Here is a 12,844-nt window from a genome sequence, read left to right as displayed (position 1 = left end):
TGGCACAAATTGCAGGAATAAATACACACTACCTCCTAAATAGGGAGTAGAAAGACGAAGCAGCAAAATGTTGAAATTTCAACATTTTGCTGCTTCGTCTTTCTACTCCCTATTTAGGAGGTAGTGTGTATTTATTACAGTTTTTGACGTTTTGCAAAGTAATTTTTCTTCCAAGACTGTGTTTAATATACAAATTGCAGGAAGTAGTATTCTAGGCAATTATATATTAGATGGGCATTTCCTGAAGGAAATACATGGTGCTTGAACAGCGCTACCAGCTTTACAGCAGCACTTTTCACACACGGGACTGGGGGGCGCGCTTTCTTTTGCACCCGGGGCCGGGGGCGCGCTTACTTTTGCACCCGGGGGCGCGCTTACTTTTGCACCCGGGGGCGCGCTTACTTTTGCACCCGGGGGCGCGCTTACTTTTGCACCCGGGGGCGCGCTTACTTTTGCACCCGGGGGCGCGCTTACTTTTGCACCCGGGGGCGCGCTTACTTTTGCACCCGGGGGCGCACTTACTTTTGCACCCGGGGGCGCACTTACTTTTGCACCCGGGGGCGCACTTACTTTTGCACCCGGGGGCGCACTTACTTTTGCACCCGGGGGCGCACTTACTTTTGCACCCGGGGGCGCACTTACTTTTGCACCCGGGGGCGCACTTACTTTTGCACCCGGGGGCGCACTTACTTTTGCACCCGGGGGCGCACTTACTTTTGCACCCGGGGGCGCACTTACTTTTGCACCCGGGGGCGCACTTACTTTTGCACCCGGGGGCGCACTTACTTTTGCACCCGGGGGCGCACTTACTTTTGCACCCGGGGGCGCACTTACTTTTGCACCCGGGGGCGCACTTACTTTTGCACCCGGGGGCGCACTTACTTTTGGTGGGCGGGGCTCCTCGGCCTCCGATTTGGTTGGTGGGGCCCCTCGTCCTCCGATTTGGTGGGTGGGGACCCTCGGCCTCCGATTTGGTGGGCGTGGACCCTCGGCCTCCGATTTGGTGGGCGGGGACCCTCGGCCTCCGATTTGGTGGGCGGGGACCCTCGGCCTCCGATTTGGTGGGCGGGGACCCTCGGCCTCCGATTTGGTGGGCGGGGCCCCTCGGCCTCCGATTTGGTGTGTGCTCTGCCTGGGGCCACTGTGCTCTGCCTGGGGCCCCATATGCTGCCTGGGGCCACTGTGCTCTGCCTGGGGCCCCATATGCTGCCTGGGGCCCCATGTCCTGCCTGGGGCCCCTGTGCTCTGCCTGGGGCCACTGTGCTCTGCCTGGGTGTAGGACACTGGTGACGTCACTTATCTCCGGACATTAGCTCCGGACAAAGCCACGGAAGTTGGCACAAATTGCAGGAAGTAGTATTCTAGGCAATTATATATTATATTATATATATATATATCAGGTCCTTCTCAAAAAATTAGCATATAGTGTTAAATTTCATTATTTACCATAATGTAATGATTACAATTAAACTTTCATATATTATAGATTCATTATCCACCAACTGAAATTTGTCAGGTCTTTTATTGTTTTAATACTGATGATTTTGGCATACAACTCCTGATAACCCAAAAAACCTGTGTCAATAAATTAGCATATTTCACCCGACCAATCAAATAAAAGTGTTTTTTAATACCAAACAAAAAAACCATCAAATAATAATGTTCAGTTATGCACTCAATACTTGGTCGGGAATCCTTTGGCAGAAATGACTGCTTCAATGCGGCGTGGCATGGAGGCAATCAGCCTGTGACACTGCTGAGATGTTATGGAGGCCCAGGATGCTTCAATAGCGGCCTTAAGCTCATCCAGAGTGTTGGGTCTTGCGTCTCTCAACTTTCTCTTCACAATATCCCACAGATTCTCTATGGGGTTCAGGTCAGGAGAGTTGGCAGGCCAATTGAGCACAGTAATACCATGGTCAGTAAACCATTTACCAGTGGTTTTGGCACTGTGAGCAGGTGCCAGGTCGTGCTGAAAAATGAAATCTTCATCTCCATAAAGCATTTCAGCCGATGGAAGCATGAAGTGCTCCAAAATCTCCTGATAGCTAGCTGCATTGACCCTGCCCTTGATGAAACACAGTGGACCAACACCAGCAGCTGACATGGCACCCCACACCATCACTGACTGTGGGTACTTGACACTGGACTTCAGGCATTTTGGCATTTCCTTCTCCCCAGTCTTCCTCCAGACTCTGGCACCTTGATTTCCGAATGACATGCAAAATTTGCTTTCATCAGAAAAAAGTACTTGGGACCACTTAGCAACAGTCCAGTGCTGCTTCTCTGTAGCCCAGGTCAGGCGCTTCTGCCGCTGTTTATGGTTCAAAAGTGGCTTTACCTGGGGAATGCGGCACCTGTAGCCCATTTCCTGCACACGCCTGTGCACGTTGGCTCTGGATGTTTCCACACCAGACTCAGTCCACTGCTTCCTCAGGTTCCCCAAGGTCTGGAATCGGTCCTTCTCCACAATCTTCCTCAGGGTCCGGTCACCTCTTCTCGTTGTACAGCGTTTTCTGCCACATTGTTTCCTTCCAACAGACTTACCATTGAGGTGCCTTGATACAGCACTCTGGGAACAGCCTATTTGTTGAGAAATTTCTTTCTGGGTCTTACCCTCTTGCTTGAGGGTGTCAATGATGGCCTTCTTGACATCTGTCAGGTCGCTAGTCTTACCCATGATGGGGGTTTTGAGTAATGAACCAGGCAGGGAGTTTTTAAAAGCCTCCGGTATCTTTTGCATGTGTTTAGAGTTAATTAGTTGATTCAGAAGATTAGGGTAATAGGTCATTTAGAGGACCTTTTCTTGATATGCTAATTTATTGAGACAGGTTTTTTGGGTTATCAGGAGTTGTAGGCCAAAATCATCAGTATTAAAACAATAAAAGACCTGACAAATTTCAGTTGGTGGATAATGAATCTATAATATATGAAAGTTTAATTGTAATCATTACATTATGGTAAATAATGAAATTTAACACTATATGCTAATTTTTTGAGAAGGACCTGTATAAGCTGTTCCAGGCTCTGGGGAGGAGACTGATCTGCATGAGAATCTGCCTCCAGAGCTTATTTTAAAGGCAACCTGTCAGGTGAATTTATTTATTTATTTTTTCTCCATAGCATGGTAACAGTATCATGAAATAGGGCATAGGCAGCCCTTTCAGTATATGTAATGTTTATTGCTGGACCTTGTGACATGGCATTACACAATATAACATTGCTTACTTCATACCTATACAGCGCATAAAGAACAGCACCATGAGACTGGCTTGGGGGATAAAATTGGCCACGGCCTTTACTTAGATTATTAATCCCGGCACGGGAGGTGAAGTATATAGGCTTTATTATTTAATCGGGGCCAGACAATGAGTTTAAAAAGGGGTTGTGCTGGTAATGGACAGCCCCTTTAAAGAACTCTGTAAACTTGCCTATCCAAACCTTTACACCAATCTTTGCAGCTTGGCACAAAGGTTCAACCCTGACGATGGAGGTTGGGCAGCCCTTTCTGGTAGAAAAATACCAGTGGGCGGACACAGACCCTCGGCGTTACCCTTTTCCACCCCCGCTTACCAGTCTATTTACCAATACTGTCACCAATTCTGGTCCGCCGCCAGGGAAGGAAACCTTACGTTCCGACGATGCTACGGTCAACTAACTGGCCAGATCTATTGCCAAACCACCTTCCAGGGACTTGGAGTGCATGCCATGGCAAAAACAGGAAAATATATATTCCCACCATTTAACCGCTTCAGAAGGAGGGACACCTAATAAGGTAATGCCATGTGTTCCTCTCCTGAAGGTTCGGGGATCACCATGGCATTACACAACATTACTTGCTTCATACTTATACAGTGCATAAAGAAAAGCACCATGACACGTCGACTTTAGTAAAGAATAAAACTGGCCACAGTCTTTATTTATTTACCATAAATTATTAATCAGATAACAAACGCATTAAACACTCTGTAACCTTTCATATCTGAATCTCTACATCAATCACCACAGCGTGCCAAACAGGCTTAAGCCTTTAACCCCGACTTGCTGTCCAGTCAGATGCCCAAATGACTAACTAAACAAAGCCGTCTTGCAAGCATGGCCCCACCCAGGGCTATTTCCACCATATCTTGTAAGTTTTTAGGTTAAAATTATCATTCCCAATTTTTGATAAATGTGCAAGATCCTTCCTAAAATGGCTGTGTACACCACCTTCCAAGTCAATGTGTCTTAAAGAGAATACTCCAATTATAGGTAAAAACTTACAGATCGATCTATTCCAACGCTTCCTTATCTTATCACAGAATTTCAGCTCTTCGGAATTAACCCATAAAATTGTTGAAATAATTTCAGAAAAAATAATCTTGACCACCTGGAAACAACCTACTAAGTTTTTGTAAACTTTTCTCCATTAGAAAAAGGAGGTCCACAGCCCCCAGCTTGACAATGTTTTTTCCTCCCAAGTTGGATTATCCCCTTCCAACAAATTCTAATGTATGACTAGAAGGTAGGGTGCACTACACAAAATTCTATGGGAAATCTAGAAAGAGAGTGCTGCAACATGCATAGAAAATATATAAATTTGTATGAATATAGCAAAAATAAACAAAATATATTTTATTGACCACAAAAAGCACACCGTCAATAAAACATTTAAAAGTCAAAAAATGACAATACAGCAACCCTGGTACCCGTAAGGTCCATATGACTATGGATATATTCCATTCTGCTAATGACCTGAGGTTAACATCCTCAATAATCAGAACCTCCCACTCCCGTCTCCAAGACTTTTCACGTTCTGCGCCAATTCTTTGGAATGCACTACCCCGGTTAATATGACTAATGCCCAATCCCCACAGTTTTTTTAAGTGTGCCCTAAAAACGCATTTGTTCAGACTGGCCTACCGCCTCAACGCATTAACCTAACTATCCCTGTGTGGCCCATTCAAAAAACTTAAACCATAACCAGGTTCCTCGCATCATGTTCTCATACGCTTTATGCAGTTAATAGCCCTCTGTGTCTGTACTGTTACATACTTAGGCTGATAACCGGTTCATGCAGCTTTACATGAACACCCGAGCCTTACACTATGGCTGGTCCAAACAACGAAAGCAATTGTTACCATCCACCTCTCATGTCTCCCCTTTTTCCTCATAGATTGTAAGCTTTCGAGCAGGGCCCTCATTCCTCTTGGTGTCTGTTTGATCTATGTCCCCTCTATAATTTGTAAAGCGTTGCGGAATATGTTGGCGCTATATAAATAAAATTATAAGCATTTATCCATAGCCACTGAACCTCGAAACTGGAAACCCAAGGAATTTAAACCATCTGGGTGGATCGGGAGTAAACTAAATTCTGCTTCAGTATCTGCTTTTGCTATTCATGTATCAGGCCCAAACCTATTGATTACATCTGCTGCCTGATTAAAGGATGTAGAACAGACTGACTTTAAATTAACATTTATGCTAACATTTAAGGAAGATCCATCCACATATAATAAATGGTGAATTAGCCGAAATGAACTTGGTTTGATTTTATATTATTTACCCAGATGCAATGGAAATCGGTAAAAGGAGGGATGGCTCTAGCCACATTAACATACTCTCCAGTTTTGCTAGTGTCGATATTCTTGTTAAGGTATTCCTTTGTAAAGGGATGGCCTGGCAAGTTGGCCTTTTTTCAAAACCTCTTGCCATTGGATGCACCCTTCCACAAAAGAAACACTATTGTCATGTTTCAACTTACATGATTGAAGGCAAAGCATGTACCATTTTTGAATACCGTTTGTGCTATGGCCCTCTGTAAACTACCCAACTGTCTGATTTTAACCACATCTTTTACTCCTCATTTAAGTGAAGGGTAAACTGCCAATTTCTTCCTAAAAACTAAAACTTTTACAGGCCTCAAACTGTATCAAAATGCTAAAATAAACCTGAACTTAAAAAAAAAAAAAAAAAGAAAAAAAAAACCTCTTGCCCATAATACTGGCATAAATGCAAAACTCCTGCAGCCAGTTGTTAAATGACCTAGGTATAAGTCTGTCTATCCCTGGCCTCTTTCCTTTGTATTCTGGGTAGAAACTCTTTTGATGCTGGCAGCAATGATAATAAATCTTCAAATTAATTGTGCCATATTTTTTCTTTGACATTGCTAAGTGATAACCTAGCAAGGAAACTAACAGCTTATGGCTTCTTTGTAATAAGCTTCCCTCATCCCTTTTATCATCCTGAGGCTATGGGCATCACTACTAAGTCGTGCTTCCCTGCCAACCTTTCCAGGCCCTTATCAAGGTGTCTCCAAATCTCTGCAATTTCTGGTGCCTGAGAGGAGTGACCGCAGCTGATTGATCTAATGGTGGGGGTGAGCATACCCTTAGGACACTAACAATATAGACAGTTGTAATAAGGCAGTAGGGAGGTGGGTATGGGAGGAGTTGTACTCGCCACCCATTGACTGGTTTTCCTGCCCACAAGGCTGACTCCCATCCAGTCTTCCAGTATGCATGCCGTCAGTCCCTGGACCAGCAATTGGCATGCTGAACTGATCCATTTCCCTCTGTGTTCCTCCATCTCTGCCACCTTCCCAGTATCCTGGATCCTCTGACTGGCGTAGGAGAGAAGACAATTCTCCTTCTTTTAAAGCACGTCCCACTGTGCATTCCTGTGCCTCCTGATAAGGTCCTCTCTCCTGGCGCTGCTCCAACTGCATCGTCACTCCCTTCTGGGTCAACATTCTCACTCATGCTCCATTCTCCAGACTGGCAACATCACCCGACATAGACTCCAGGCCTGACCCCTTCTTCGCCCATCCTTTTCCGCACTTCTTCAAGGAGGACCTCAATCAGGGTTGACGCACAGCAGCGCTTTCTGGTAGGAAAAGGCTGGAGGTCAGACACAGACCCTTGGCGTTACCCTCTTTTATCCCCTGCTGAACCTTCCATTTACTGATACTGGCACCAATCAGAGGCTGCCACCAGGGAAGGAGCCCTAACCATCCTTTGCTACGGCTAGCTAACTGACCAGATCTATTGCCCAACCACCTTCCTGGGACCTGAAGTACATGCCATGGGAAAAGCAGCGGGATAGGTATTTTCCTGCCATTTAACCTCTTCAGGAGAGGGAAACATAATAAGGTAATGCCAGGTGTTCCCCTCGTGAAGGTCCAGACATAACCATTGTCTTGCTGTAAGCTCCGGACATTTTAGAGTCGCATGCTGGCTAGTCAAGTGTATGTAAATATTTACCCCTCTGCGTCGACGTTAGTGATAGTTTGGCTGCAGTCAGACTTCCGTATTACTCGCTCGAGGATTGCATCACAATCCTCGGAAGGGCCATCAGGTTTTCTGACCTGTGCGTGACAGTTGCATAGAAATATATGCTGTCACTCTCAGGTCAGAGGCTTGTGATGTGATAATTGAGCGAGTAATACGGCAGTCTGACTGCACCCTAACTATCACTGACGTTGGCGCAGGGAGGGGTAGAGGGGGAATATTTACTTTTGATTTTCATACGCTGAACTGGCCGGCGCACAACTCTGAATTGTCCGGAGCTTACAGCAAGACAACGGGGAACACAGCAATAAACGTTACCTATTCTGAAAAGGGGTGCCCAAGCCTGCTTCACAATACTATTAGTATTCTATGAAATCATCTGACAGATTCCCTTTTGAATAAGAGGATCATTACCAGTGAGATATGTAATGGCTGCTCTGTGTGTGTGACTATAACGGACACTGTTCTTCAGCTTCCAGCTCACAGGCAGCCAGTGTTGCAGTACAGCAGAGCTGTGAGAGCTGCAGCAAATGTGTTTGAGACAAAGTTCAGTTCTACTGTTTTGTGTTGGTTACATGTCTCATCCTGATAATGTCACCTTTCTTGTAAAATAATCTCTGGAGGCAGATTCTCGTTCAGTTCAGTGCCCAGCCCATAGTCTGGAACAGCTAATTTTACATATAAGAACCATTTATCCCGAATAAGACCTTGGATCACACATATCATTTTATACAGCATCCTGTGACAGATTCCCTTTTAAGAATTAAAGCGAGCCATAATTTCAGTATCTCAGCCTCAGCTGTTTTATTTCTTCTGGCAGCTTAGTATATGGCGTTTCTTCCTTTTAGGCACTTTAATTTCCATTTTCGGCTTTACCTGTCCTTACTTGTTTGTTTTTTAATCTGTTTATGTAGACCATCCTCGTGCAAACATGGTACCCGATCACAGTTGCAACAAATTCCAGAGAGCAAAAGAAGATTCTTGCCAAATATTTATTGGAAACATCTGGTAGTTTAACAGGACTGGAGTATAAATTACATGACTTTGGCTACAGAGGCGTTTCTTCACAAGAGGTAACATGTTTTTTTTTTTGTTTGTTTTTTTCTTTACTTGTGACGTACAGTTATGTTTAGTTATATTTGACCCTCAAGTGTATGCAGAAAACTTGAAAGCGTTATTTCTCCAATGGCAATATTTATTACAAAGTGCAGTATCTATATAACCATTGTCAATATTCAGTACAAGCCCTACATTTAAAAAAAAAAAAAAAAATCTTGTTCCTTTTTTGCCTTTTTTTTTTTTTTAAATCTCATTGTCCCCATTTGCATCCAGCTTCACATAGTAAATGGGCAATCGTATTCTTAGTGCTAAAACTACATTTCCCAGCAGTGCACTGCTTCTCATCAGTGATTCAGACCCCTCCCCCTGCTCTTATGTGAACTTGATAGATGGGGGGAGAGAGCGAGATGGCAGATGCACCTATTGACCCTGTCTACTTTATTGGAGGTCAGTTACATTGGCAACAGGGCATAAAGAGAGGACTGGGTATCACTAGAGGCTAATAGCCGCAAATTGGTGTAGATTTAAAAATTGTATTTACACATGTTTAATTTTGTATGTACAGAAAACTGAACTTTTTTTTTTTTTATATATCGCATATGGATCATGTTGATCACTAGTTTACATTAGCATGTGCTGGAGAAAAAGTGTAAGTGTATGACAAAAAAATAATTGTATCCACTTTGTAGAAGATTAAATGGGCTATTCGGGAATTGTAAAAACTGCTCAGGAGCTCTGGGAAGCTGCAAGTGTATCCATGTACTTTTCTACTGTACCATGCTTCATAACCAGAAATGGTTTTGAAAACTGGTGACTGTTTATGGTTTTTCAAACACATCTTAAATCAGATACATAAACTTTTAAAGATCCAGTAATTTATTACGTCATATCTTATTTAGAATTGAGAGTCCTCAGTGGTTGATACCTTTTAATGGCTAACTGAAAAAAGATGGTAACAAATTGCAAGCTTTCGAGACTACATACGTCTCTTCATCAGGCAAAGACTAAAACAAATTCTGAAGAATCACATATTTATGCACAACATAGTATAGAAAAAAAAAAAAGGGAGAGGGGGAAAAAAAACCATGGATAAGCCAGGTGACATGAAGCAGAATTACCATGGGTGATAAACAGTTACGTCCATAAATATTGGGCCAATTCTTAGATAAGGATTGTTTTATTTTCCTGTGATTAGGGTCTGGTTCTGTTGTGATGACCCCACATGGTCTGATGGGCAAGTTCATTAGTTGATGTAAAAAGACATAAATCCGTGTGACACATTCATTCCTGCATTTAGAGTGTCAAAGGTCGTCATCAGTTTATATTTGACACTCTAAATGCAGGAATGAATGTGTCACACGGATTTATGTCTTTTTACATCAACTAATGAACTTGCCCATCAGACATGTGGGGTCATCACAACAGAACCAGACCCTAATCACAGGACAATAAAACAACCCTTATCTAAGAATTGGCCCAATATTTATGGACGTAACTGTTTATCACCCATGGTAATTCTGCTTCATGTCACCTGGCTTATCCATGGTTTTTTTTCCCCTCTCCCTTTTTTTTTTTCTTTCTATACTATGTTGTGCATAAATATGTGATTCTTCAGAATTTGTTTTAGTCTTTGCCTGATGAAGAGACGTATGTAGTCTCGAAAGCTTGCAATTTGTTACCATCTTTTCAGTTAGCCATTAAAAGGTATCAACCACTGAGGACTCTCAATTCTAAATATTTTTCTATCTACTGGCTAACACTGTACCAAGATATATTTCTTTCCTGTGTCATATCTTATAAGATGTGAAATCCTTTTAGATTAGTGCTTGTATCAATATTCCGATTGTGTTGCTGTTATAACCAACATCTACAAACTAAATGTTTTCCTTCGTATTAAGACTGCAGGAATTGGGGCATCAGCTCATCTTGTCAACTTCAAAGGAACAGATACCGTAGCAGGGATTGGCTTGATAAAGCGATACTATGGCACAAAAGACCCAGTACCTGGATTTTCTGTACCAGCTGCAGAACATAGGTGGGTTTTACAGTTGACAGGTTTTTTTTGCTTAAATTGTACTGCTTTCATTGAAATGACTTTATTATGTCATAGACTTAAGAGCTGTTGAACAGTGATTTTCAGATCCTGAGACCAAAGCTGATCACTCAACACTGCTCTGAACTGCTCAGCTCCTGCATGAAGCTGTTAACAGGCCTATGGCCTTTCTAATGATCCCTTACACCACTCTGTGTATGTTAATGCAGAAGTGTGCTCTCCAGAGCAATGTTTTTGGTGATCAGTGTGGGGATCTAGATCCAGGCTCCACCAATCTGCAGCAATTCCCATCAAGGAGACTCACCCACGCTGCTAAACAGCAGAACATATGCAGTGCTTAACCCCTTTAACGACCATCGATACACCTTTTAACGGTGGCAGTTAAGGGTACTTATTCCACAGTGCCGCTTTTAGGCCTTGTTCACACTATCCTTTTTTTGCTGCGGATTTTTCAGCTGCGGATTTGGAAAAACCGCAGTGCAAAACCGCGGTGGTTTTCACTGCGGTTTTTTGTGCGGTTTCTAATGCGGATTCCACTGCAGGTTTCCAACTGCACTTTCCTATTGGTGCAGGTGGAAAACCGCTGCGGAATCCGCAGAAAGAATTGACATGCTACTTCTTTTTTTCCGCAGAAAATCCGCGCTGATTTTCAAGCGGAAAAACGCAAAGTGGGCACAGCGGTTTTTGTTTTCCATAGGGTAACATTGTACTGTACCCTGCTTGGAAAACGGCTGCGGATCCGCAGCTGCAAATCCGCTGCGGATCCGCAGCAAAAACCGCAAAGTGTGAACATAGCCTAAAACGGGTCAGGGGTTGTGTTGCGGTTAGCGATAGAATTGGGGGGGTTGTCAAAAGTTTAAAGAAAAAAAAGTGTTGAGCTTGCTACTCGGGTATGCACGGAGTATCGTGGATCCCCGCATGTTGTTGTGTGGTGTGTGTGTTTTTTTTTTTTTGTTTGTTTGTTTTTTTTGTTTTTTTGGGTGGGGGGAACTGAGCATCTCACTCAAGCATCCGCGATATTCGGTGCATACCCGAGCATCTGATGTAAACTGGAGTAGCGAGCACTTGCGCTCAGCACTAATGATGTCATTCAGTATGACGACCTAATGTTATCAAATTCTGTGTCGTACCTGTGGGTTCAAAATGCTCACTATGCCCCTGGATAAATTCCTTGAAGGGTTGTAGTTTCCAAAATGGTGTTACTGGTGGGGGGGTTCCACTGTTTAGGCTCATCAGGGGCTCTCCAATGTGACATGGCGTCCACTCTAGTGTCCAGACAATTTTGCGTCCAAAAAGTCAAATGGTGTGCCTTTCCTTCCAAGCCCTGCCGTGCGCCCAAACAGTAGATTTCCCCCACATACAGGGCATCTGCGTACTCAGGAGAAATTGCACAACAAATACTGGGGTCCATTTTCTCTGCTTACCCTTGTGAAAATAAAAAAAACAAAAAACTTGAGTCTAAAGTAAATTTTTGTGAAGAAAATTAATGTTCATTTTTTTTTTTCCACATTTCTTCAGTTCTCATGAAGCAACTGAAGGGTTCATAAACTTCTTGAATGTGGTTTTGAACACCGTGAGGGGTGCGGTTTTAGAATGGTGTAGCTTTGGGGTATTTTCTGTCATATGGGCCCCTCAAAGTCACTTCAAATGTGATGTGGTCCCTAAAAAAAAAAAAAAATAGTTGCGTAGATTTTGTTGGAAAAATGAGAAATCACTTGGCAACGTCTAACCCTTCTGACTTCCTAACAAAAAAATTTCTTACCAAAATTGTCCTGATGTAAAGTAGACATGTGGGAAAGTGTTACGATCCCAAGAGTGGATGCATTTTTTGTTGTTGTTGGTGTTTTTAATTTTACTGCTGGAGTGATGCTTTAAATCTAAGGTCCCTGCACTTTGTTATACTCACCTGCCACTGTCTTCTCCTTCTATCGCTGCCGCTCTGGTCTGTCTATGGCAGTTTGTGACCTGCCGGATCTTTTCTAGTGTTTACAAGTCGATGAGTCTCATTGTGGCTCCTACAGACTTGCATTATTGGCCTGTGACGTAACATCTGACTTCTGGACAGTCAACAGTTGCGGTCTCAAGATTGCACCTGAAAAAGGTGAAGCCCTCTGGAGCGTGAGTATAAGACAGGAGGCAGGCACCTTACATTAGTAGCACCACTCCCCAGCACTAAAGGGGTGGGAAAAACTAATCGCTGGAGTGGTGCTTTAATAAATTGCAAGAGTGTTTGTTCTTACAAACTTTAATCTGAGATTATCAATCTATAAACATGGGAATAACCCTTTAAATATTTGCATAGAAACCTTAAATTACAATGCTCAACAGCCAAATTGCAGAAACGTGTAGTCTGTTTGTTATAAAATAAAAAAAAAAAAAAAATATATATATATATATATATATATATATATATATATATATATATATATATATATATATATATATATATATATATATATATATA

At 42.9% G+C, this 12,844-nt stretch overlaps 1 protein-coding gene and 1 long non-coding RNA gene across 2 annotated transcripts in view; one reads left to right on the top strand and one right to left on the bottom strand.

Moving 5' to 3' along the window:
- The window catches only part of LOC143773654 (uncharacterized), a 370,734-nt gene that overhangs the window by 300,104 nt on the left and 57,786 nt on the right, over positions 1–12,844 (bottom strand). The gene's annotated exons all lie outside the window — the stretch shown is intronic.
- Positions 1–12,844, top strand: part of NAMPT (nicotinamide phosphoribosyltransferase) — an 82,632-nt gene that overhangs the window by 44,519 nt on the left and 25,269 nt on the right. Inside the window, exons 5-6 of the mRNA XM_077264769.1 lie at positions 8,183–8,341; positions 10,226–10,362. Coding sequence (XP_077120884.1) covers positions 8,183–8,341; positions 10,226–10,362 — 296 coding nt within the window. The remainder of the gene's footprint in view (positions 1–8,182; positions 8,342–10,225; positions 10,363–12,844) is intronic.

This window comes from Ranitomeya variabilis, chromosome 5, assembly GCF_051348905.1.
Source record: "Ranitomeya variabilis isolate aRanVar5 chromosome 5, aRanVar5.hap1, whole genome shotgun sequence".
In the NCBI taxonomy this organism is placed as follows: Eukaryota; Metazoa; Chordata; class Amphibia; order Anura; family Dendrobatidae; genus Ranitomeya; species Ranitomeya variabilis.
This window is presented reverse-complemented; position numbering and strand designations above follow the sequence as displayed.